The following is a 27,657-nucleotide window of genomic DNA, read 5'->3' on the forward strand; positions in this document are numbered from 1 at the left end:
GAAAAGCCTAAGGCCGCGTGCAACCAGCCCGCAAAACCCGCCCCTTCCGCTTTACGTCTGACGTCACACGGCGAGGCCCGGCGCAAGCGTGCGGGGTTCCGCTGCCCGGACTTTAGCCGCTGTGGGTGTGACTTCGCGCGTAGGCGTTCGGCTTTGAAATGCAGCGGGATTTAGTGAGTTTCCCCCTTTCTCCAGCGGTGCGGGTGAAGCTGGTGTCTGCAGGTTTCCAGACTGCTGAGGAACTCCTAGAGGTGAAACCCTCTGAGCTCAGCAAAGGTAACGACTCCGGACGGCAAGCTGAGGCAAACTGGCCGCCGTCTTTACCGCCTTCATCTCCTTTCTTCCTCCTGCAGCCCAGTTCCCGCAGATTCTGCTTCCGCCCACGGCTGCGTTTACAGTGTGAAAAAGCTCATTGACTCCACTTAAACATGATTTGAGTGGTTAGAACTGTGGCCTTGAAAACGTTTACTAATTGCTTTCTCTGCCAGTGCCTACTGAATACTCTGAGCGTTATCTCATTTACAATCAAAAGAACTCACTTGCGTGGATTATGTCCAATACTTAGATGAAGGAATTGATGCTTCAAGAGGTTAAGTAATATCATGAGGACGGGGCTAGGAAGTCGTGGAGCCACAATTAGGACCCAGACTATTTAATTTTCGCTTTTTTCCCAAATCCAAGAGACAGAGATTACATTTGAGAAATGATTTGTGATAGTACTACAGACACTGACAATGAGATAGGGAGTGATCTCCAGAATCTGAAGAAAACAGTAGAAAGAAAAAATCACTTTTTTATGTAATTCACTGAAAAAAAAAATCCCAAACCTCCCATTCCAGAACACTGTAGATATAATACGTTCGTGAGAACTTCTGCCTCTTGAGGTATATAGGAAATTGCCATCTGGGATCAGTTTCACTGTGCACATTACACTACGGGTATGGCTAAAACTGTGCTTTTAAGATAGAATTTTAAGTCTTTGCCCTTAATGTAAAACGAGGAGGTTTCAATTCACCACTCAAGAATTAATGCTGTAGACCCAATGTTAATTATTCGTTTTCAATCTTACAAGGCACACTATGTCCCCCAAAGTTTGATGAGCTCTTTTTCTTTCAACATGTTGGTGTTATAAAAAAGAAATGAGAGAATCTGAATGATAATAATAGCTAACAATTATTGAGCATTTTGGATGGCCTTGGTATTCTACCAGACTTTTTACCTGACTCCAGAGTTCAGGCTCTTAAATTGGATAGGATTTTTATTGTTGTATCACCATTATTGTCTGTTAGCACCACATTTATAGTTTATATCCTTATCAAATCAAACACTGATATATCAAACTCATAATTGATATCATCCCCACCATTATTTCTTTCATTAGCAGCTTGTTTTGTAATTAGCATTTTCTCAGTCCATATTTTCAAATAGGAATGAAATTGTGTGGTTGAGGAAAGCATAAGTGTGTTAAAAATATTTGTGCATCAAATAATTGTTCTCATTAAATAGTTTGGAGTTATACATGAATTTTTCATGCCTATGTTGCTATGGAAAGTTTTTATTATGAATAATACATGCATATGCACTTCTTAAAGTTGCATCTTGTTTTAGGTAATTACAGAGGCCATTCTCTTCTGAAAAATAATTTACATACCTTATAAGAAAGGTACATACCTTCATAAGACCAAAAGGGATAGTAAAAGGACTGACTGCTAGTACATTTTTATTTCTATATCCTGAGACACTTTTATAGGTCCTCAGAAATGCTTTATAGGTTTAGATTTTTGAATTCTGTTTCTGAGGTAATCTTTTAAGTATGTGAAGAAAACATGTAAATGCCTTTATTAAATTGGGAGATTGGCTAGTTAAGGTAATGTTACATTTTTGTATTTCTCTGCTCTTGGCATCGCTCTAATTATATAAAAATTAAAATGAAGACAACCTAATAGCATGTTAGACTGTTTTAAATCTCTAAACTCAAAGAATTTTTTTTTTTTCTTATCCTTTCAGAAGTTGGTATATCTAAAGAGGAAGCCTTAGAAACTCTGCAAATTATAAGAAGAGAATGTCTCACAAATAAACCAAGACATGCTGGTACAGCTGAGTCAGGCAAGAAGTGTACAGCACTGGAACTTCTTGAGCAGGAGCATAACCAGAGCTTCATAATTACCTTCTGTTCAGCACTAGATAATATTCTTGGGGGTGGAATACCCTTAACCAAAACAACAGAAATTTGTGGAGCACCAGGTGTTGGAAAAACACAATTATGGTAAAAGAAAATGTTCCTTTCTTAAAAATGGGTTTAATAACATTTTATGTAACTAATAGAGTATTGTGCTATGGGTCTACAGTCAAGAGACCAAAAAAAGTTTGTGTGTATTCATAATTTTTTATATGTGTGTGCACACATGAAACAAAAACCAATTTACTGTTTGTGTTACTTCGTCACCCCATCTTGAGAAGTTGATACAATTATTTTGATATCAAGAAATATTTCTCAACATTGTAATGTTATTAGGGTAAATAAGAAGACTTCTCTTTATTGTATAATTAATTCCTGAGAGTACACTTGAAAGTCAAACGTTTGAAAGTAGACTTATGTATAATAAGAAAGGGTTCCATTCCAAGAGGTCTAAAAAAAAAATCACTAAAATTCCTTAATCATGATTTTTATAGGCATACCCTTCCCCTAGCATCAATCGATTCACATATATTTGGAACCATGAAGAGTTAGCCATCTCTGTTGTCTGGGGGAGTGTATTTGCATTTATGCAACATTTAGTGGTACCTAATGGGCAGTGATCTGAACTTTGAAAAACACTGCCTTAGAAGATCATGATAATGATTTGATCATTTGACTTCTTTCTCTTTGTAGTATGCAGTTGGCAATAGATGTGCAGATACCAGAATGTTTTGGAGGAGTGGAAGGTGAAGCAGTGTTTATTGATACAGAGGGAAGTTTTATGGTTGATAGAGTGGTAGACCTTGCTACTGCCTGCATTCAGCACCTTCATCTTATAGCAGGAACACATATGGGAGAGGGTAAGTCAGCAAGCACTTCTCTTTTTTTTCCTGTGTAATAAAAGTAATTTGAATTTGTACTCATCTCAAGCCTCAGCTAGAGACTGTTTGGAACATGAAGCTTAATGACTTGACAGTATTAGTGTTAAATTCTCACATCTCTCCTCCAAAATGAGAAATGCCGCAACTTGGATTGGCCTTTCCGTCTTCTTGTATGACCCTCACGTCTTACTGCAGGAGCTCTGGGGCAAAACTTATGAGAGTATTTCATTGTATAACTTCAAATCATACTCTGACCTGCCAGGTGTAAACTTATTTTCTTAGATACTTTAAGTAAGTGTTGTCTCAGTGCATTCACTGTATTCAGCGCATTCAGTGTATATTGAATTCCATACTGGTTTTTCCAAAAACCAAAGTTAGTTAGAAAAACCATATCTGGAAATTTCTGGAACATTAACCTGATTGACCTTATGGGGCTATTAGTAATATGTAATTGACTTTGTGACTGTTAATTGTATTGCCAAAGTGTTTGGGAAGTTTTTTTGCACTTTGTGGAAATAAAGCTATTTAAAAAAAAACTGTGAAGTTAATTTATATTCAAGTTCTTGTTTTTTTAGTTGTAAAATTAAGTAGTTTTGGTTTAGCTGGGTATTTTTTTCCTTCGTTTTTTATTTATTTGGATTGCAGTCCTTGTTCTTTAGAAGTTTTAAAAAATAATACTTTTCATACATCCTTATATTAAAATGTATGTAATCAGCTGAGTACTTTTTAAATTTACAATAGGCAGTGTTTTCTGAAATTTAATTTTGTGGGTTTTTTCACAGTGTTAAAACTTTAGTATATTTAGTAAAAATGCAATAATTTTCAACTGGTTTCCCTCAGAAATATGTACAAAGCCAAACTGGTTATTTTTTAAAATCACTTGAAGTAGGGAATTTCATTTTATATTATTGTTTCTACTAAAATACCAAATTAAATGCTTCTTTTGAACAATTTTCTTTTAACTCTTAATTTCTAGTTCTATGAAAAAAAAACAAGAGAAATTCCATTATGTTACTTCCGTTCAATAGAAACCAATAACTAGAAATATGAAAAGGCAGGCATTGAAACTAGTTGTGTACAAACAATTTCTTGATAGCCTAGTATGTAAGAAAACAGTAGAAAAGGTGAAAATAAAGAGGATAGGCATTATGAAGTGATAGTTCATAGTAATTTTGCTATAGTTTTATCATCTTTAAAGTTAAGAGTTTTGTTATTCACAGTGAAGCATTTTGTTATTCAAAGGTATTGTTATAATCACCAATATATCAAAACAAGTAAAACTATTTTAAGATTGGTTTATTTATTTCAGAGCACCCAAAAGCTTTGGAGGATTTCACTCTTGAAAATATTCTTTCCCGTATTTATTATTTTCGTTGTCGTGACTACACAGAGCTACTGGCACAAGTTTATCTTCTTCCAGACTTCCTTTCAGAACACTCAAAGGTATGGTTCAAACTACTGAAATATAACTGAAATATAACCAAGTATCTTTAGAGGTGTTTGATTAGCATGAAAAATAAGTAAATAGTACAGTGATATAAGCCAGCTCAGAAAACCTCTTTCTTCTTCATTCTACAATTTATTTATATTTGTATTTATTTAGTATGTATGTAAATATTATGCCCAAAGGAAGAAATCGAAATATAGAAAGAGGTTCCGCCTCTAGTAATGGTGGAATAGCTTCTATCAAACAAACCATATAGAGAGATATAAAATGAAAAATAAAACTTCCCCTGCTTCCTAGTACCTCTCCACAGAGTTGACCACTATTAAAATTTATTGTCTGTCTGCTCAAAAAAAAAATTGTGCATATTATAATAGTTCCCCATTTTTAACATTTGTTAATGGGATTATACTGTAATATCGTTCTGCACCTTCTATTTTCGCACAGTGCTTCACATGTCTTTCTGTATCAGCACATATTGGATAAACTTTATTCTTCTTTCAGCTGCATATTTCATTTTAAGAAGATACTTTTCGCTGTTGGTGGGAATGCAAAATGGTACGGTTGCTATAGAAAACAGTATGGTGATTCCTCAAAAAATTGAAAATAGAGCTACCATATGATTCAGCAATTCAACTTCTGGATATATAACCAAAGGAATTGAAAGCAGGGCCTTGAAGAGATATTTGTACACCTGTGTTCATAGCAGTTTTATTCATAGTAGCTAAAACATGGAAACAACACAGTGTTTATTGATGGATGAATAGATAAACTATGTGGTATATATATACACTGGAATATTATTCAGCCTTAAAAAGGAAAGAAAATCTGACATGCTATAATATGGATGAATCTTGAAGACATTATGCTAAGTGAAATAGGACAGTTATGAAAAAAACATACTGCATGATTTTACTTTTATGAAATACCAAGAATAGTTATACTCAGAGACGAAAGTAGAATGGTGGTCTGGGAGGAAGAGGAGAATGGGGAGTTATTATTTAATTGATATAGAGTTTTAGTTTTACTAGATGAGAAGTGTTCTGGAGATAGCACAATATTATAAATGTTTTTAATACCATTAAACTGTACACTTAAAAATGATTAAGATGGTAAATTTTGTATATTCAATGAAAACGGGGGCAAAAGTATTTCCCTTAATTATATTTCACTGGTCCTCTATAGGTGGGTTTTTAGATGCTATTATTAATGGTTTGGAGATAACCCTTACACATATCTCTTGGGATACATTTGTGAGTGTGTTTATGAGATAAACGCTGAGTATTAGAATTATAATATTAATGATTATATGTATCTTTAATTTTGATAAACATTACACATGACAAAAACTCTCCTTGACCAAACTTTAGTCAGCCTTCTCTGAGCTCTCTTTTGAAATAGGCCTTGACCTTGACTCCATTCTGTCTTTGGCTTTATCAGCCCAGTTCATTATTTGAATAATGAACATGGGTGTGTATAATAGTAAAGAATCCCGCTAAGTTAGTTTAGAGAGAATCACCATCCCTTAATATCTGATCACCCTTGATATTCCAGGTTTCTCATTTACTACCTTTGATGTATATGTCTTTGGCCTGCCTTTAGCAAGAATCCTGTTAGGTCAGTTTAGCAAGAATCCTCCTACCCTTGATGTCTTCTATTAATAATTTTCCATTCACTGACACCCTGCTCCTTGGCTATAAATTTCCACTTGTCCTTCTTATATTTGAGGATGAGCCCAATCTCTTTTCTCTATTGTAATACCGCTATTGGAATATTCTTAAATAAAGTCTCCCTTACTGTTTTAACAAGTGTCAATATAATTCTTTAACACAAATTGCACTTCAAAAATGTTGCACTAGTGGATCAAAAAACAAGACCCAACTATACATTGTCTATAAGAAACCCACTTTAAATATAAACATACATGTAGATTAAAAGTAAATGTATTAGAGCAGAGGTCCCCAACCCCTCGGCCACAGACCAGTCTGTGGCCTGTTAGGAACTGGGCTGCACAGCCAGAGGTCAGTGGCGGGCGGGCGAGCGAGAGATGCTTCGTTGTATTTGCAGCCACTCCCCAGCACTAGCATCACTGCCTCAACTCCATTTCAGATCATCAGGCATTATGATGCCAAAAAGGTTGGGGACCGCTGTATTAGAGAACACTAACAATTAAGCTAACACTAATGATTAGGCTAAAGCTGATCAAAAGAAGGTAGAAGTAGCTATATTTATTTCAGAAAGTAGACTTTACACCAAGGAAACATTACATAATGACGTAGAGGTTAGTCTGCCCAAGAGGTATAACAATTTTAACATGTATGTATTCCTGATAAAGCATTAAACTACATGAGGCAAAAACTAATAGAACTGCAAGAAGTAGATGATCACTATTATATTTGGAGACCCATTTATCTTTTTAAAAAGTCATTTATTTTCCTGTAAGTACTCTTTATTCACTCTGGATTTCCTTTTTTACTTTCTCAATAGTGTCCTTTGATACACAAAAGTTTAAATTTTGATGAAGTCCAGTTTATCTGTTCACTGTTGTTGCTTGTGTTTTTGGTGTCATGTAAGAATTCATTGCCAAATCCAAGATCAAGATCCAAGATCATGAATATTTTATGACTAAGAGTTTGTAGAGGAAGAAGTTTTCCTCGGCCCTCTTAGGGTCTCTGGCTGGGTCTGGTAATTAAACTGACAAAAGCGTAACAGGAGAAAAGCACACATATTTTATTGAATTTTTACATGTATGTCAGAGCCTTTACAAGAAAAAAAAGCCCAAAGAAATGACCAGAGCAGGAAACTTTTATACCTTTAGACAAAAACAATAAATTTTTGAAGAATTGATAAGAAAGGGATTTGGGGTTAGAGGTGATAAATCGTGAAGAAGTAACTTGGAAAATAGTTTTACAAGATTTATTTATATAGCCTTCTCAGCCCTGAATTTACTGTCTCTGATGAAAAGGATGTCTCCCTCATGGTACAAGGAAGGTATCACAATCTTTCACACAGGAGATTTATCTTCTGCTTTTCAGGGAAGAAGATTGAGGGATAAGGTCAAACTGACCTTCCTGTTTCTGCCATTTTCTCAAACTCCTTTAACTTAAGATATCAAGTATGCCAAAGAGCCGTGTTTTGTAGTAGCATGTCCCAAACGCCATCAAGTTTAATGGTTTTAGCTCTTTTGTTTGGAACTTTGATTCATTTTGAGTTAATTTTTATACATAGTTTAAAAATTCATTGTTTGGACATATTCATTTGTCATAACACCATTTCTTGAAAAGACTTTTCTCTATTGAATGAGCTTGGCATCCTTGTTGAAAATCAGTTGACTATAGATATGTGGGTTAATTTCTAGACTCTATTATATTGACGTATATGTCTATTCTTAATGCCAGTATATTACTGTTTTGATTACTGTATGTTTTGAAATTGGGATATGTGCATCCTCCAACTTTATTCTTTTGAACATTATTTTTGGCTATTCAGAGCCCCTTGCAATTCCACGTGAACTTGATCTAAATGGAGGCTTGTCCATTTCTGCAGAAATGCAGTTGGACTTTTGATAGAAATTATGTTGAATCTGTAGATTGAGTATATTATTATCTTAACAATATTAAGATAGTAGTATCTTAATATTACATGAACATAGGATATCTTTCTATTTATTTAGGCCTTTAACTTCTTTCAGCAATGTTTTATAGCTTTTAGTGTACAATTATCCTTAAGTATTTTATTCTTTTTGATGCCATTGTAAATGGAATTTTTTTTAAATTTCATTTTGGATTGTTTGTTGCCAGCATATATAAATACAACTGATTTTAATTAATTAATTAATTTATTTATTTATGGTGATGTTGGTTAACGAAATCCAATAAGTTTCAGCTGAAATACAACTGATTCTTTTAAGTTGACTTTGTATACCTTAACTTTGCTAAATTGTTTATTAGTTTTAATAGTTTTTTGTGGATTCATTAGGATTTTTTGTATACAGGATTATGTCATCTACAATAGAGATTTTTCATCTTCCCAATTTGGATGTCTCTTATTTATTTTTCTTGCCTAATCGATCTGGCTAGAACTTCTAGCACAGATTTGAATAATAATGATGAAAGTAGGCATTCTTGTCTTGCTTCTGATCTTAGGGGGAAAGCTTTCAGTCTATCACCATTTAGTATAGTTGATCCTCATTACTTGCATATTCTGTAATTGTAAAGTCACCTACTCATTAAAATTTATTTGTAATCCCAAAATCAATACTCATAGTTTTTTTCACAGTCATTTATGGACATAGGCAGCTTAGGCTATCATGATAAAAATACCATAGGCTGACTGGCTTTAACAAAAATTTATATTCTCAACATTCTGGAGGCTAGAAGTCCAAGATTAAGGTTCCAGCTAATTCTGTTTCTGGGAAGAGCTCTCTTCTTGGTTTATAGAAGGCTGCTTTCTTACAGTGTCCTCAAATGGCAGAGAAAGAGAGCAAGTTCCCTGGTGTTTCTTCTTTTAAGGACACTAATCCTGTTAGATCAAGGCCCCACCCATATGACCTCATTTAACCTTAATTACTTCCTTAGAGTTCATATCTTCAAATACAGTTGCATTGAGGGTTAGGGTTTCAACACGAATTTTATGGGGACACAATTCAGTGCATAGTGGACAGGTGTAGAGTGGCAAAGAAATTGTATCACTCCGCACACATGTTCCCAGCTGAGGTTGAACAAAGTGATTCTCTGTCTTCATGTTTCAGCTCATACTGTAAACAAGTGTCTTCATAGTTTATTTAATGCCATGCTTTTTCCATTTTTGTGCTTTTTGTTGTTGTTGTTGTTTTTTGAGGTGTTGTCTGTCGTTCCTAAGCATGTTAAGAAGTTGCTCCCTCTTCCTCCGTTCCCCTAAAGCCCCTGGCAACCAATCTGTGTTCTGTCTCTATGGATATTGCATATAAATGGAATCATATGATACATGACCTTTTTGTCTGGCTTTTTCATTTAGCATTATGTGTTCAAAGTTCATCTGCTTGGTAGTATGTGTCAGGACTTCATTTCTTTTTATGGCAAACAATATTCTGTCATATATATATACCACAATTTGTTTATCCTTTCATCTATTGGTGAATATTTGGGCTGTTTCCATCTTTTGACTGTTGTGAATTATGCTGCTATAACATTTGTGTACATATATTTGTTTTAGTACCAATTTTCAGTTCCTTTGGGTATATATACTTTGGAGTGAAAATGCTGAGTCATATGTTAATTCTCTGTTTAACTTTATTAGGAACCACCAAACTATTTTTCACAGTCACTGAACCATTTTACATTCTCACTACCAGTGTCTTTTCGTTGATTTGAATTTTGCTAAACTTATGTATCCACATCCAACCTATGACGTTATTTGGCAAAACCAAGCTCCCAATAGACATTTTATTGCTGTCCAATTCAGTAAGAAGTTACATCACTGATGAACAAGTACTATTTTAACATGAATGCTGGTTGATATTTTTGCTTATGTTAACATGCATGATGAAAGTGAGACAACAAAAGCATTTTTTTTTTTTGCTGAATTGATTAGCTTATTTTTTGAGGAGTTAATGATTTTTTTTTTTTTACCATTTATTTCTGGTTACAATTTTTTTTTGTCTTTTTCTCAATATGAACCATGAGTTCAACTATTACAGTATTTTCTTGTATTTCATTTACATTAGGATTTCTTCCAAAGACATAAAAGAGACCAAAAATCTGGATAGTTGGTTGTGACAGGAAGTATGTTCTAAAATGCTTCTCATAGTCTTTATGGGGTTTTTATTGATTCTTATTTTGCGAAAATGGATAATATGATTATTTTGCTGACATTATCATATTTTAGTACATCCACCAGTTTTTTACTTTTCTGCATTGTTTGAACAATTTATCTATGCTCTTTAATATGATATTTCATATCTCTTACAAGACAGGGTCAGTGAACGATAAGACTACAAGAAATATCAAATATTATCATCCCATGGTCCATTTACCCCAAATTTCTTCTTTGAAAGTTGCACAAAGGAAGGAATTGCTGGGGGGAAGGGAATTAGTATACTACACAGAATGTTTCTAGAACATAAAGGACTCTCCTGGATTCCTAATTTTTAATTTTAAAAAATCCACAGTTGGTAACTTTTTAATTTTGGCTTTTATGAGTTAAATGACAATGCCCGTTTTATCCTACCCACTCAAACTCTGTAATTCTATTTCTGTTATTCAGTATATTCTTCCTTTTGAGAGACCAAAGACCAAGGAAACTCACCAGAGCATGTCCAGGAACTTTTTCCAAAACTTGGGGAAAAGCTGTCAATGTTGACAGTTACCACTTAGCAGAAGATCCAGATCTTTGTAATTTAGCCACTTAAGATTTGGACTGTGGAGAGGAAAAATAGGCTAATTTCCATTCTTTGTCCATTGGAGGTTAGGCCATATAACTCCTCTGGCATGAGCCAAGAGGTCCTTGGATGCCTTGGGTATTTGGGGCTCCCTGCAAATACCCTAGAGTCAAGACCTGTAATTATATGGAGTTCTCTGGTGGGATACTTTTCTGTTATTTGACTTAATGATAATACTTAGTTATTTGATTAGTTTTTCTAATAGTAGAAGAATGTTCTTTTTTTTTTGTGGGGATGTTAAATATTTCCTTATTTTTTATGTTGTTTGTAATGTAAAGGATACAGACACAACACATTTTTAAGGTCAATAGGATTATAACATTTTCCCCATCACTTTATTAAAAGTCCGGACAATCAGATCAAGCCCTGATCTGTAGCTTGTTTGCTGATTTCCATGTAGAAAACCCTCCCATCATCGCTGATTTCAAGCTACCAATGTGATGTATTGAACATGGAATAGAGAAGAAACAATATACATAAGCATATCATTTTGTAGCGTTTCTACTATAAGGATAAAATAAATGTAAATAATCTTAAGTGTAGATAATAGAAAAATGTAGAATAATTAGGAAGGAATGACTTTTCAGTCTTTATTGTCCATATTTTATTTATCCTTATTTTAATATAACTTATTTACTCAAATTTATATAGTTTAATATTTAATAGCTATATTTAATGATTGATTTGAAAATTTTCTGAAAATTTAGCACTTGGGTCAATAGCTGGTAGGGTTTGGCTTCAATTCACCACTGTACCTTTCTGATATAATTTCCTACCACTTCCCCTTACTACTATTTTTCTGACTGTTAAACATGCCAGACTTTTCTCTTAGAACCTTTGCCTTTACTATTCCTTATCTTTGGGCTGTCTTTGTTTGTTTGTTTGTTTCCTGTAGCAGGGTCTAGTCTGAATTTATTTTTCTCATCAAGAGGTGATGGTCAGATTTTATAGCTCAGCGCTGCATTCGTCCAGCGAAGCAGAACAGGACTCTGTTCTGTTGCCTGCCTTCTATTGATGCCTTCCCTTACATCTAGTCTCAGCCTCCCTCTTCTCTAGCTCCTAATTATTCTTTGGTTTTAGTGTCTTCATAGTAGCTCTTACAGTATCAGAAATTATCTTATATATTTGTTTGCATGTTAATTGTTCCTTACTCCACTAGAACATAAGCTCCAAGAGAGCAGGACCTTGTCTCTTGTTCCCCAGTGCCTGTGACAGTGACTGTCATATAGTAGGTGTCAATAAATATTTGTTGGATGAAAGAATGAATACTCTAAATAAAAGATAAAAATGGCTTGTATATTGCTTCACAAAAGCCTCTTTAACCTAATCCTTATTGTATAGAAAAAAATATACTTTTGTAGTTTTTTGTCTGTTTACATTTGGATTAATTTCCAGATTCCATTTGTTCTTGGATCTAAGGTTTATATATTACTCTAACTTCACTGTAGTAGCATTGTTTGGATTATATTAGAAATGAACTGCCATAAAAATATTTATCATCTGTAAGTGTACCATCTTGATTGTAATTCAAGACAAACCTACCTCATGCTGAAATTTGTATTATAACAGATTCTGTAATGGTTAGTTGCCCTATAATATATTTTAAATTAAGGGGGAAAAGTATACCATTAATTAATTGTATGAAGAAGGTATTATAAATTAATATTTGAAGATTTTTTTAACTTAAAAAGAATCCTGAAGGTAAAATTGATGTATTTAATTCAGACACTTGTTTTATTAAGATGTCAAAAGTGCTTTTTATCAATATCAAATACTCTTATAAAGACTGTGTATAGTGGCATATGATAAAATTGTAATTGCTCCATTTTCTTTTTGTCGAATTACTTTTTTAAGTTGATAAGTTATCAAAGCAGAGTACATTTTAACTTTTGTTGATTAGTACAAAAAGTATTGGATGACTAGATATGTAATCACCCAAAATAAAGCCTTTGTAGAGTTGGAAATAGAACCCTGGATTTTAAGAGTTTTTTTAATGCAATGCATCATGCTTTTCTAATGTCATTTTTATTTTATTTTTAATACTAAATCTAATATCATGTGTTCTATATTTAGGTTCGATTAGTGATAGTGGATGGTATTGCTTCTCCTTTTCGTCATGACCTAGATGACCTATCACTTCGTACTCGATTACTAAATGGCCTAGCCCAGCAAATGATCAGTCTTGCAAATAATCACAGATTAGCTGTAAGTATTCTTAGTTAAGAGAATTTTATAGTAAAGATTTTATGTCTAGAAATAGAAAATAATTTGCCTTACTAAAAGCAAATAATATAGATGGTTTTGAATGTAGTTTTGGTTTGGTTTTTATAAAAAATTTCAGCTATAAGTGTTGTGTATCAGTTTTCCTGGAAGATAAACATAATCAAGATGCTATATTTTAAAAATGGACTTTAATGAAGAAATGCCACTTTTGGTAATTGCAGTGTTTTCTTTGTCTAAATATACTTCATGTTTTTCAGGTAAGCTCTTCCAACATTCTCATTTTTCTTTTACTCTGAGTCTTTGATTATTACATAGTATATAATCACAGACTCACATGGATAGGAAAATTACATAGTGTAAACAACCAAGATGTTTGAAGGTGGAGCTAACTCTTCTAGATTAAAAATATGGAGAAGTAAAGATAAGTTCAGAAGTGAAGAGATAAAAAGGAGTGAGGTAAAAACTCTTTTACTGTTTGTTTGGATCATTCCATCATTTCCCACTCTGTAACCCCATCCCACCACTGACACAACTATACACACTTGTCTGGGAGGGAGATGGGAGAAGGTCAAACTTCTTAACTTGATTTTCTTGTCATTACCCTGAGTAGAGAGTCCTTAGCACATACCTGTAACACATCATGAGTAAATAAAGAACTCTTTGATAAAATAATTTGAAAACATACATCTTTTTTGAGTTTTTAGATTTTTTTTTTGTCATATACTGAAGAGCCTGGTGTCCTTTGAATTATTTCTTGCCATTAATTTGTAATTTGTGTTCTGTTAATATCAATGACGAGCCCCCAGTAGGGGGCACTCAAGACTAATAGGGTTGCATATTTCCTTAGGTTTTTGTCTTTAACAGAATTGGCTTTATCTTTTCTGATTAAAAAAAGTAATCCAAACAATAACATGGAATACTATGCAGTGTTTAAGATGAGTAATGCAAATATACAAGTACTACAATGGAACAAGATATGTCCGGATAAATGATTAAGTGAAAAAATTCAAGTTGCATATTTAGTATGATCTCACTTTTGAGAAAAATAAAAATTATATATGTGTATTTCTGTTTATACATATAAAGAATAAGATCTGAAAGGACCAAAACATTCACAGAGGCTATTTCTAGAGATAGGATTTTGTGGAGTTGAGGGCATAATTTTCCCTTTTATTTTATAAATTCTTCTTTGCTTGGTTTTTAATTTCCCAGTTAGAAAGTACAGAAGCATGTATGACCTTTGATAATACATTTTACCACGTTAAGTTATATGTACTTGCTCTAAAAAAAGATCTAAACAATCAAAATATAGAAAGTAAGCAATTATATTATCTATTACTCAGAGATGATTATTATTGAGTTTGGTGTACATATTTTTCCAAGCTTATTCTATGCATACATAAACATGTTTCTAAAGTGAGATCATATACAAAGCAATGTTTTATTGTTCACTTAATATATTATGAACATCTCTTGGTATACACTACTTGATAAGTCTACTTTGCCTTAATAGCTACATAATATTCCATTATATAATTATAGCATAGTTTTTTAACCACCTCCCTATTATCTTTAAAGTTGGCTCCAGTTTTTCACCATTTAAAACACTGCAATCAACAACTTTATATATGTTGCTTTGTCCATTTGTCCAGTTATTTCTGAAGGTATTAAGCCAAAGGGATAGCTATTTTTAAACATTTTATTATATATTATCAAATTACACTCAGAAAACATGTGCCAAAGTACATTTGCTACAACAGTGAATAGGAATTCTTATTTTCCCACATCTTTACCAACTTTGAGCCTTTCAAAACTTCGCCAAGCTGGGACAGAGGAAAAATGACGTAGATGATAGAGGCTCTATCCATCTCTTTGGCAACCAAAGCAAAGTTGTGACGGTTATAAGGAGCAGCAGCAAGGAAAAATCGCCTAGGATCTAGATGAACAAGCCATTCAACTAGGGAGAAGTCCAGGAAATCACCCTGCAATGGCAGAAGGTAGGACGGGGCGAGGATGTGGGGCTGCCTGGTCTCAAGCAGCTGAGTGAGATGGAGGCTGTCACAGCGGCAGCAGCAGACACCTCTTAAAGGGGCCGCATCCTCAAGCAGATTTTCACAGTGACAGACCTGCTCACTCTGAACACCAGTACCGATTTGGCTGCGCACAGGGAGCACCAGGGACTTACATGGAGATGTTGTTGGAGTGAGGGCCAAGGGGAGACTCACTCTGTACAGAAGGGCCAGCAGTGTCCATTGTTCTTTGTTGAGCCCTCCCCACTACCCAATGCGCAGACACAGCGCTGCCATAACCGTGACGTCATCAAACTGGATAACAGAGATCGCTCCACCCAGAGGATTCCCTGAAACTCTACCTCCCGCAACTGGTGGCTCCACCCAAACCACATCCTGGTATAGCTTCAGTGAGTAAGGTGCTCCTTGCTTAGCAGTGCCTAGACTCACACTGGAGGCAGCTGGCCTCGGTTTCTGGTGCCTTTTGAGGCAACTATAAGCACAGCATCTGTGGATTGCTTGCTGAATCTTAGCAGGTGACCTTGGCGAGGTAGAGACTTGGGCTAAGTTTAGCCTGCTGAACGCCTCTCAGGTCTGTGCCACTGAACACCTGCTTCACAAATCCACACTAATAAGGCCACGAGACTTAGGAGCTTTGCTTAGTACATAGAAAGAGACACAGAAAGGCAGCCAAAATGGGAAGACAAAGAAGCAGAAACCATATGAGAGAACAGAACAGAGATCCAGATTTAATAGAGTCAAGTAATCTAACAGATGCAGAGTTCAAAACACTGGTTATAAAGATGCTCAGTGATCTTTTAGGAAGTGTAGATAAATTCAGTGAGAACTTCAACAAAGAAATTAAAAACATAAAAATGGAAATTATAAAAGGGAACCAGTCTGAAATGAAGAACACATTATCTGAAATGAGAAGTATATTAAATGGAATAAACGAAAGAATAAGCAAAGTGAATAAAGAAGTGGATCAAATGCCCTATCTAGAGGACAGGGAAGCCAAGGACACTCAGTCAGAAGGGCAAGATAAAAGATGCCAAGACTATAAACAATTTAAAGAGCATATGGGACATTATTAAGGATCCAAATATCCATCTGATCGGTGCAACAAGAAAATCAAGATGTCGAACAGCTATTTGAAGAAATGATGGAAAACTTCCCTAACCTGGTGAAGGAAATATACATAAAACCCCAGGAAGCTCAGAGAATTCCAAAACTCAGGGATCCAAAGAGACCCACACCAAGACACATCATAATTAAAATGCCAAAGGTTAAATACAAAGAAACAATATTAACGGCAGCAAGAGAAAAACAGATAATTACTTATAAGGGAACACCCATAAGACTGGCAGCCGATTTCTCAGAAGAAACTATGCAAGACAGAAGGGCTTGGCAAAAAATATTCGACAGGAAGAAGACCCAGGATCTACAACCAAGAATACTTTATCCAGCAAAGCTGTCATTTAGAGTCGAAGGACAGATAAAGAGCTTCCCAGACAAAAATAAGCTAAAAGAATTTATCACCACCAAGCTAGAATTACAGGAAATGTTGGAGGGACGTCTTTAAGAAGAAAAACATGTATTAAAGACAGGAATAAAGAATGATAACAACTACATTCCTATCAATAAGTACTTTAAATGGAAAAGAATTAAGTGCTGCAACCAAAAGATAGAGTGGCTGAAATGATAAGAAAACAAGACCCCTACATATAAAAAGGAAAGGGATGGAAAAAGATATTGCTTTGATAGACCTAGAAGATATTTAAAAGTCAGACAGAAAGATAAACATTATATGATTTCACTTATGTGTGGAATCTAAGGAATAAAAAGAAACTAATCAAAAACAGACTCACAAATATAGTGGACAGTTTGGTGTCGGACAGAGGGAAAGGGGGTTTTGAGGGCTGGGAGAATGGGATGAAGGGTTAAAGAAGTACAAATTAGTAGCTGATGGATAGTCACGGGGATGGGAAGCATGGCATAGGGAATGTAGTTAGCATTAATATGTTGGCTAGGTGGAGGGTTGGGAGGGAGGGAGCAATTGGGATTGTTTTATGAACTATATAGATGTCTAACCAATGTACTGTATACTTGAAACTAAATACAAAATTAAATTAAAAAAATGAACAAAAAAAACCTTTGTCAAGCCGATGTGGAGAGACTCCTTTTAGAGATGCAACCCAGAAAAAGACATCCCAAGGGGAGACCCCTACTTTGTTTTTTCACTTTTAATTCACCTTTGTTACCTTTACAATGCCTTCTGTAATACTGAGCATAATGATGCTCAAAAATACAAATTGAGTGAATCATTTTTTTATCCTTGGAAATTTAAAAAGAAAGTGACTTTGTAGCAGAGACAGATTATTAGCAGAAATGCTTTATTAAACAATTTTATTGAAATATAATTAAAATACCATAAAATTCACCCTTTTAAAGTGTACAATTCAGAGTTTTTAGTATATTTAGTATAGTTAAAGTTGTGCAAGCATCACTACTATTTAATTTTAGAACATATCCATCACTCTCAAAAGAAATCCCTTACCCATTAGCCATCATTCCCTATTGCACTCTCCTTTAACCCCTAACAACCACTAGTCTGCTTTTTGTTTCTATGGATTTGTTTTTTCTGGATATTTTATATGAATAGAATCGTATAATACGTGGTCTTTTATAGCTGACTTCTTTCACTTAGTGTAATGTTTTCAAGATTCATCCATGTGGCATGTATCAGTAAGTATCCTTTTTATGACTAATTTTGCATTTTCTTGATATACCACATTTTATCTGTTCGTCAATTGAAGGACATTTGGACAGCAGAAGTACTTTTACAGCAATGAAGTTAATAACTTTCAACTGTTACTTCACTATTTTAAAGACTCATTTTTTATGAGTTTGGAGTAATCACACAATTTTCATTTGTATTCTGAGAAACCCAACATTTTTGCAGAAGTGGTATAATTATTTTATAGCAAAATTCTAATTTTGGGATGTAGAACAGCTGGGAAGTATATTTATTTACATTTTCCTAAAGATATGAAATGGTTTAACTACTCCCTAAACAGGAGCTATCTGATAAAACTTTCTGCAAAGATGAAAAAGTTCAGTTTAATACAGTAGTCATATATCTTTTGGGCATTTGAAATATGACTAGTCCTACTGAGGACCTGAATTTCTAGGTGTTTTTTTTTTTATGCCACAGCAACCGGTATTCCTAGGTCGTCTCCCATCCTACTAACCAGGCCCGACCCTGCTTAGCTTCCGAGATCAGATGAGATCGTCACGTTCCGGGTGGCATGGCCATAGACTGAAGTTCTAGTTTTATAATTTAATTTTAAAAGCTCTATATGGCTAATGGCTGAAGAATTGGATAGTGCACCTTTAACCAAAACATGTTGATATAAGTAAATATCTCTGTTGCTAGAGCTTAAACACTTAGTAGTATGTACAGTAAAGGGTATTATTCAGCATGTTGGAGATGCTGATTAGTCATATATTTCAGTTAATTACCAATTTAAATTCCTGCTTGGCTTGTTCTAAAATTCCTGGAGAAGCCACAATGGCACTTAAGGAGGGGTGCGCTAGAACAAAGTGATGTAATACAGTTGGTGCCTAATTGAGATCTAGATGGATCACAGATTTCTCCTTTGTAGATAAACGAAAATTTTAGAGTGTCACCAGTGCATTGGAAATAGCCAGCTTTTCCTTTCTCAGCTTTTTTTTATGGAACTGATGACTTTTTCAGAGTAGGTACCTTTTCTCATTGCTTTTAATAGTTATCAGTTTCAGCTTGCAGTAATATCTGTCTTATCTTTGGAAGGATGATCTGTATTGGAAGACTATTTAAAATAACTTTCTAGAGAATTTTGGATAAGAAGGTGGCAGATAATCTGACTTTTACTGTATTTAGTCAGCCTTAAACACCCGTTTTTCTCTACTTTAAAATTACTTTTTAAAACATAGAATTTTTCCTACAGATCACTATTTAATCCAAAAGAATGAGCAATATTTTTAGACTGAGGGCCATCTGTGAGTAAAGCAAGACCTATATGTATTACCAGTAGACTAGCACAATCATAATTTGGGGGTTATTTGACCTGTTGGGTTTTATTTTCCCCAGTTCTTCTACTTATACTGTACATTTTTTATGATTTTAGGTCTCTTCTCATAATTCTTTGCCTCAATTTCTTTTTTATTTCTGTAAAGTCATAAATCATAGTACTGTATTGATTTCTTCCCTAAAAATGTAAGCACTGAGTTATTTATTAACGATTTCATATTCCTTTGAATAAATATGTTCTAGAGAGGCCACAGTGGTAAAGAACACAAACTCAATCTTTCTAAAGTTCTGATTTCTCCTGTGTTAATCTGGAATAATAATAATAATGCCTCATTCATGGAGTACTTATGGAGAGGAGATAAGATAATGAAGGTAATACACTTAGCATAACTTCTTGCATGTATTAAGTACTCAGTAAATGTTTTTACCACTACTGATGTTGCTGCTATTGATCTGGTTGTTTCTATTGGCTATATGTATTATCTATTATATTTTTATTTTTCCATTTTCACAATAAGAACTTCTTCGTTCTTGTCTGTTAAAAAATGTTTTATATTCAATAGAATCATGTTTTCAGGTAACTACTCATTTTTATGAGTAAATTTAAAAAATTATCAGAAAAGTTTTTATTACCTAAATATGTCTTTCTTTAAGTTAGATTATATTCAGAATACTAAAATCACAGGACTACTTACTTAATTTTTAGGGGCAACTCACCTAATTTCCTCACATTTTGTTTTTTGTAGGTAATTTTAACCAATCAGATGACAACAAAGATTGATAGAAATCAGGCCTTGCTGGTACCCGCATTGGGTGGGTAATTAATCAGATAAACATTTTTGGTTAAACACATTTTTTCCTACCTCTTTCATTTGGTACTTCTTGAGTACTGTAAACTTCATGAAAGCAGAGACTGTATCTGTCTTTTTCACTGATAAATAGAAGATAATGATCTCCAGTATTTCCATAGATATGTAAAAATCTATAAATCTCAAAATGTTATCTATGTACCAGGTTTTTTGAAACCAGTTACTCTCGTTATTTTAAATTAAGTAAAATAAAACTGTATTTGGTCAGAGGCATTCTGAGAGATTGATAACCTAGTCAGTAAGGCAATACAGTTATTATGTTCTTTTTCCCTCAGGGGAAAGTTGGGGACATGCTGCTACAATACGATTAATCTTTCACTGGGACCAAAAGCAAAGGTCAGTATAGAAACAAGTTAATAATTCTGAATATTGGGTTAATTACACTAAAAACTTACCAATTTCTTAAAGCTAGTCCAGTGAATGAGTTCCGCAATGCCCCATGAACTAAAGCTTTTGTAACCTTGTCCTTAATCACCTAGAGCAAACATAGAAAAATGTTTTAATCTGCACATTTAGCTACATAGGAAATTCTTTGGAATATTTAAATAATGGGGTGCACCTGAAATGAGTAGGTGGCCAAGGAATGCTACCTTCTAAAGCTCTTTGAAATTAAGTACCATTTATTAGCCATGCAGAAGGAGGTGGGTACTCTGTGTTCCTGGAAAGGATTGAAAGAAGAATAAAATCAGGACAAAAGGAATACTTTTGAGGTTAGCTTTAGGACTAATTTATGTGGAAAATAGGATGGTTTTTTTTAGCTGCTTCATATATTTCTTACATGAAATTGTCTCTACTTTTGTTGTCTTTTGTATTTTTCTATCTTGCTTTTGTTATTCAGTTACTTGCCTGACTTTCACTGGTATTGTTCTTTAAAATAAAACTATGACGGCATGAAACCTTTGTGTTTGTTTTTAAAGCTGCTTGAGCAAGTGAACAAACCAGCTTTTATTTTCTTTAAAATAGGCAATTGAAAGCTGTGGAATCTTTTATTCTACACTTCTAGAAATGGCAGATTTATGCCAACCTCTCTGCTTTGAGATTAATTGGTATAATCTAGAGAACTTGGTTTGGAAATGCTCTATTGAAAGGAAGAAATTGAGATAGTATGTGGGTAAAGATAGAAAAAAGCGTTGCTTAAATATATATTGGGTCTGGTCAGTGATACTGTCTATTTGTTTTTTATCTGCATTTCTTTGTTCTTCTACATGAAAAAAATTATGCCTCACCAGGTTAGGTTTTACTTACTCTCAGCTCATACTAGAACTGATCACATTTACATACATCTTTTACAACTAATTCATGCAGCTTGTGTCTCTTAAAGATGGCATTTCCAGAGCTCAGGTAACTTTTTTTATTTTTATAATACATAGTGCTTTACAGTGGATTCCCATTCCTCCAATTCTGGAAGTCATTGTACCCTAGATTCACAAAAAGAATTCTTTTCTCAGCAACAAACCCTATTGTAGATTTGGCAGCAGTTCTCCAGTTGTCTTTTGAACATACTGCTTATACTTTCCCACATTTAGGTTTTCTGCAAAGAACATCCCACTAATGTTCTTAAGAATTACTCTTGAGCCTAGTAGTATACAATAGTAGTCTTCCACTATTCTATTAAATACTCACTAGTAGAATACATTTAAGAAATGAGAAAAATATTAGGAGCAGAGCAAGATGTTTCATCTTTTTATGCACTCATCAGGAGAAGTTTGCCTTCATCTAATTCTGTAAGTTAGGTTTGGTTAGGTACCCATGAGATCAGAAAATCATGCTTACTTTTTAAGAGTTAAACCATTGTATGACTTCAGCTTCTTACTGAAGCTTTCCAGGAAATTAGAGAATGATATAGAACACTGACATCGAATGATAGATTTAGGGGAAATCTACTGTTCTATATAATTTTCATTTTATTGAGTGCTTGTTTGTGCTAGGTACTTAACTGGGCACTTTACATTTCATATAGTCCCTTCAATAACTCTTTGAAGAATCTATATGTGTTATCATTAACAGTGAGAATACCAAGGCCCAGAATATTAACTAAGTAGTAAATAATAGCTACCATTTATTGAATATTAACTGTCTTTTATTAGGCTAAGCACTGTGTGTATATAAAATTTCATTTTATTTTCTGAATAACTGTGAAATAGGTAGTATCCACATTTTATACCTGACTCTATAATAGAGTCTATTCTTTTTCTCCTCTAATTGCTGTTTCTAGAATGGAATTATAGTATTATGTTGATTATCAGAAAATCTGAAGGTATAGCTCTTAGCCTCTTTTTTCGGTAAAATCCTTTGTCTCCAGACTTCTTCTGTGGATATATTGAAAAGTAATGCGCATATCTTATTATAATCAGAATTGATGAACCTCATTTAATATAATTAAAATAGTTTGGTTCTTCATTGAAACGAACTATCTTTAAGGCATTAAAGTTGCACGAAATCTTATATGTGTTTTAAAACTTAGTTTATCATGGAAGGATAGAAATAGAAATTCACATTGGGGGAAAATAGGTATGAAAACGAACACTTTCCATTCGAGCATAAAACTGAAAACCTTGACTAACCAAATTTCTATTGAGAATTGAACTTAAGTATCCCATCTCATGACCCAGTCCCCATCCTTTACTGGAAACACCTAATTTTTACCCTTTGACTAATAATGGAATAACATTCCAACAGTTATTAAAAGAAATACTTTTGTCTCCTGTATATTGTGTGGGTTTTCCTTCAGTTTGCATATTCATGGTAATATGAGGCTGAGATTGTTCAGAATTATACCACTCTTTGCCAAGAAGATCTGGTGGTAAGTGGAGTAATATATCAACACCCCCACACAGTATTTCATATGTGTACTCAGCTTTAGAGCACAAATTGTGCTTCTGTCTTGTTTCTTCCTGACCCAAACTATGTAGTTCAGCCATATGTTAAGCTTCATCTCAGCTGGGGCCGTGAGCCAAGTGATTCTTTGGTTTAATTTCTTGTTTAAAAAGAACTCTTGAGATGCAGACATGAAATATAAAGTTTTATTTTTACCTAGAAATCTGAGGAAGATTTTCAACCTGAATACCGAATGCCCATTTGACTTTAGGATTAATAAACATGTAAATCTTCTTAAAAGCTTATTTACTTTTAATTTTCTCAGAAAAGTCAGATAAACTGGATACCTTTTTGGATATAGTAATATGAGGTGATTTAGATACTAATTTTTCAGAAGGTTAGTTGATTTTGTTTTATTGGATGAAAAAGAGTGATTTTTTAATAAGGTGGGTTAAAATACACCATGCCTCTATTTTTCTGTCATATTTTATGTTAAAGATGGGATACCAACCCTAAAAGCATTGTAAAAATTTATAATCTCACCCTCTAATCCAACTATTCTTATATTATGTATTTCTTAGCAATTATTTATGCATACAGTTGCAATTATAGAGTACATGACATTTTGGATTCTGCTGTTTTCATCCTGAAAGTACAAACCTAAAACATTAAGCTAATAGACCATGGTCTCTGAATGCTTCCTTTTGAATTGTGCCTGAGCAGAGAGGAAATTTCAAAATTAAGAGAGTTACAGATCATAAACCAAGATGTCCTTTTTGAATTGTCTTTGAAAAGAAGTCAACATTGTATATAAATAAATGACCCTTTTAACTCTGAGAGTCTATGATTTTTCTCTAAGTTAATGCAGTTATATCAGTTTTTTAAATTGTGGTAAAGTATACATAACATAAATTTACCATTTTAACAATTTAAGTGTACAGTTCAGTGGCATGAAGTACGTTTACATTATTGTGTAATCACCACCATCTATTCATCTCCAGAACTTTTTCATCTTCCACTCTTGAAACTTTATACCCATTAAACACTAATTCTCCATTCTTCCCTCCCACCAGCCTCTGGCAACCACCATTCTACTTCTGTCTCTGTGAATTTGACTACTCTAGGAACCTCATATAAGTAGAATCATAAAACATTTGTCCTATTGTGAGTGGCTTTATTTCACTTAGCATAATGTCTTTAAGGTTTATTGTATCAGGTGTCAGAATTTCTTTTTAAGACTGGATAATATTCCTTTATATGTATATACCACATTTTGTTTATCTATTTATCTGTTAGACACTTGAGTTGCTTGGGTTGCAACCTTTTGGCTATTGTGGAGAAGTTATATCAGTTTTAGAGTAATTTTAAAAGGCACTTTAAAATTTTTTGCATATTTTTGTTGCTGTTATAATATTTGACCATAGTTAATACGAGCTTAGAATTTTATTTCTCAACTTCTTTCAGCTTTCAGTTTTATATTATTTACTTTTAGAGTACATAATAAAATACTGCCTAAAGAGACTTTGTTCTATCATGACAGTGATTTTTCTGGACATAATCATTTTGAAAGAATGTGTCTTCCTAGCTTATTTGTATTAGTATAATATGAGTTATGTTCTTCATGTATATCCCAAGAAAATGTCTTAATACTTCTAACACCCAAAAAACACAATTACTGCAGAAAATTTGAAAAATATAGATAAACAAAAAAACTACCTTTACTTAACATTTTTACTATCTTAACAATTTTACTACCTTAGCCTTCTAGTAATTTTTCTGTATATGTATGTATACATATTCAGAAATGCAAGATCATGCAGTATAACTTTTACTTAATATTTTCCTATCTCATTAAATATTGTCTTCCACTTTATTTTCCTGGTATAAACAGTCTCTCAACATATAAAAGATAACTTATTCGAATCAGTCATTGAAGTTTTAGGTTGCTTTAAAACTTCACTTATATAAACAAATCTATTATTATATGTAATAATTACATGTATACATATAGCTATTCTGTGACAAAAGAATATCTGATTTTTGCTTTCTGTGTTCTTAGAGAACAAAATAATAGAATTATGGTTAAACTAAATTTCAATGATCAAATTAGTCATCTGAACTAATTAAGATTATGTGTTTGTATATTTATATTTGTGTATATATTTGTGTATATTCTTTTTTTCAAAGCAGGTTGGCAACATTGTACAAATCACCAAGCCAGAAGGAATCTACAGTACTGTTTCAAATCACAGTTAGTATTATTTGATTAGAATGGGATTTTGGTGTCGGTGGGCAGTAATTATCTAAAGAGAGCATTTACAAATTGCTTTTAACTTGTGTGTGCAGCAAGCCTATTTGAGGATAGCTTTTGATACTTCGAATTATCCCCCAAATATTAGTATATATACACAATTTTCTAGTCACAATTGTACTGACATTTATTCTTACAAACGAAGGAAACATTTCTAGGGTAGTGTGTTCCACATGTAATGTTAGGATAGTAAAGATTTTGAAAGTGAAAGTTGTTAAAGATTTTCAGAAAAGAAAAAATACTAACCTTACTCATTTTGGTCTGTAGATATTATAGATCTGTCTATATATTAGCCACTAAATATATCCCACTTTAAAATGTTAATTTTCCTGTAATTGTACATCATAGAACTCACTTTTTTTTTACTGAAATATGCATATTTATCAATAGTGTTGAGCCAAATATTTTCTTGGCATCTCATATTTTTAGGACAAAAACAGAAATAGAGATTCTGAAACTGAATTATCCATTTAGTCTTTGCAATGCTTAGGTGCATTTAAAGTATTCTAATTGGAAAGCTTTATTATATAGAGTATTTGTGGAAGTAAGTTTGTAAAACACCTGAGTAATTAGTTCATGTTACTTCCTTTCACCTCTTCCAATAGATTCACCACAAAGTTTGTTAGGATTGTCTTTTAGAGAACATTTTTATAGTGCAATGTTACTTCTGTGTGTATGTATACGTATAAATAAATATATATAAAATAGTCTAGATATAAAATACTTTAGTACAGCCCTGGCTTTGCACATCTATCCATGAGGTTTATCTTTTTCATCCACAGTGGTTGATAACTTCTATGCCAAGAATAAAATAGCTCTCTTATCAATTACCTCAAAATATTTGCAAGACCATTCATTATTTTAGATGTTCTTAAAGCATACTTGTATATTTTTTCATCTTGCAGCGTCAGGGATTTAGAGATGCTGTTGTTGCTACTCCATGTTCATTGAAAACAGAAGGTTCATTGAACTCCCGGAAACGGTCACGAGAATCAGAGGAAGAACAGGAATCCAAAGACTAGTCTCAAAGTATACATTATGTATTTATGCTGTCAGATGCAATGTATACGAGTAGTAGACTCATTACTTTAAAATAAAAACACACATTATGAATCAGGAATATATAAAGTGAAACATATACATACTTAATACCATTCTCTGAAAGTTTTTTTTAACGCAGTGTTCTACAATTTTAATTTGCCCTGTTTTTATTTTTAGTAACATTTAGTAGAGATGATATAAGTATTGTATTTGTAAATGTGGAAAGTTGATCTCATGTGGTCAATCTGAATTTACCAGTCAGACTTTTTTCTTTCTTTCTTTGTTCATTGCTTATAAAATCTTGAGAAGTATTTTTCCCCCCACATTCCTTTTGTGTTATCCTCCTTAAGTGTAGCTTTGATAATTCTTAAAATGACCCATTTTATTAATATAAAGCAAAGCCAGCACCCTGAGTCAGCATAGTTTCATGGGTGGGATATGAATTTTAGATGACTAATCTGATTTTAATAACCTCAATCCTATACATTTCTTTATTTTTTAATGTTAGAGGAAGGAATTTGGAACTGTTATCCCATTTAGAAATTGTGTGAAACATATCTTCCAGAATAGTCAAGTCGATAAGCTCACAGTTATTTATTTCTACATTTTTGAAACATGGTATGATCCATTCTAGAATTCTAGATGTATTGACGTTTTCCTTTGAATATGAACAAATTAACACTATTTGAACAAATTAAAATTTGGATTGAGTGATTTCAAAATCATCTAATAATGTTTTGGTACCTGATTCTTCTTAGTACTTCTCAATTCATTCACAAAATTTACTTTGGTTCCCAGTGGAAGAAAATTATTTAAATGATTGATTATTATATAGTATGACAACCATATTTTAAAGATTTTATTTGGATTTCCTGTTCCAGACTGAACACTAAATTTATAAAACTTAAAAAAATAATAAGTTTGTAATTGATTATACATAGAATAACCATAGTTTGCTAGGACTTTTTGAGAGTGAAAGTGGGTACTACTAACAGTTACACCAGAACAGTGGGCATAAACCAGGATTCTCCCAAGCAAATTAGGCATACGGTCATCCTAATTACATTATGCTAATTTTAAATGACTACTATAGAACAACTGATTGTAACTATCTTATTTTTGAGGGCTTTAAGGCATATGTTTTTAGAATAATGCAGTCATAAAAAATTACACATCATTTTATAGTCTATCTGCTCAAATCATAAAATTGACAGTGAGGGGTTTATAAATGATAAATATCAGTGTGATCAGGTATCAGATACAGTAGGATCTCATAAAGCATTATAACACTACTTCAAAGAACTATAGGACTCTGAATATAGACAAAGCCTATTGTATTTCTGTTTTCAAGTCTTCTAAAATAAAATTTGCATATGATAGCTTTTCAAAGTCA

General features: G+C 33.3%; 1 protein-coding gene across 6 annotated transcripts; it reads left to right on the plus strand.

The window, feature by feature from the left end:
• Positions 1-76: 76 nt before the first annotated feature.
• RAD51C (RAD51 paralog C) lies at positions 77-27,657 on the plus strand. 6 transcript variants are annotated; one of them, XM_039885776.1, is made up of 10 exons: positions 77-276; positions 2,008-2,266; positions 2,873-3,039; positions 4,370-4,503; positions 12,996-13,127; positions 19,470-19,598; positions 19,973-20,039; positions 20,371-20,431; positions 25,100-25,163; positions 26,129-27,657. In XM_039885776.1, exons 1-10 carry the CDS (start codon positions 159-161, stop codon positions 26,243-26,245), a joined length of 1,248 nt encoding a protein of 415 aa, XP_039741710.1. In that variant the 5' UTR covers positions 77-158; the 3' UTR covers positions 26,246-27,657. The 6 variants fall into 6 exon arrangements, with proteins under 6 accessions (XP_039741710.1, XP_039741711.1, XP_039741714.1 ...); XM_039885777.1 differs by having other exon boundaries at positions 25,103-25,163; XM_039885780.1 differs by lacking the exon at positions 20,371-20,431 and having other exon boundaries at positions 25,103-25,163.

The sequence above is a fragment of the Pteropus medius genome, unplaced genomic scaffold (assembly GCF_902729225.1).
Source record: "Pteropus medius unplaced genomic scaffold, Ma_sr-lr_union100, whole genome shotgun sequence".
NCBI classification, from domain to species: domain Eukaryota; kingdom Metazoa; phylum Chordata; class Mammalia; order Chiroptera; family Pteropodidae; genus Pteropus; species Pteropus medius.

Coding starts and splice junctions, on each gene's coding strand:
- RAD51C (XM_039885776.1), top strand. CDS start 159: ATGCAGCGGGATTTAGTGAGTTTCCCCCTTTCTCCAGCGGTGCGGGTG. Junction 4,504..12,995: donor TCCTTTCAGAACACTCAAAG/GTATGGTTCAAA, acceptor TTCTATATTTAG/GTTCGATTAGTGATAGTGGA. Junction 20,040..20,370: donor CTTGCTGGTACCCGCATTGG/GTGGGTAATTAA, acceptor TTTTTCCCTCAG/GGGAAAGTTGGGGACATGCT.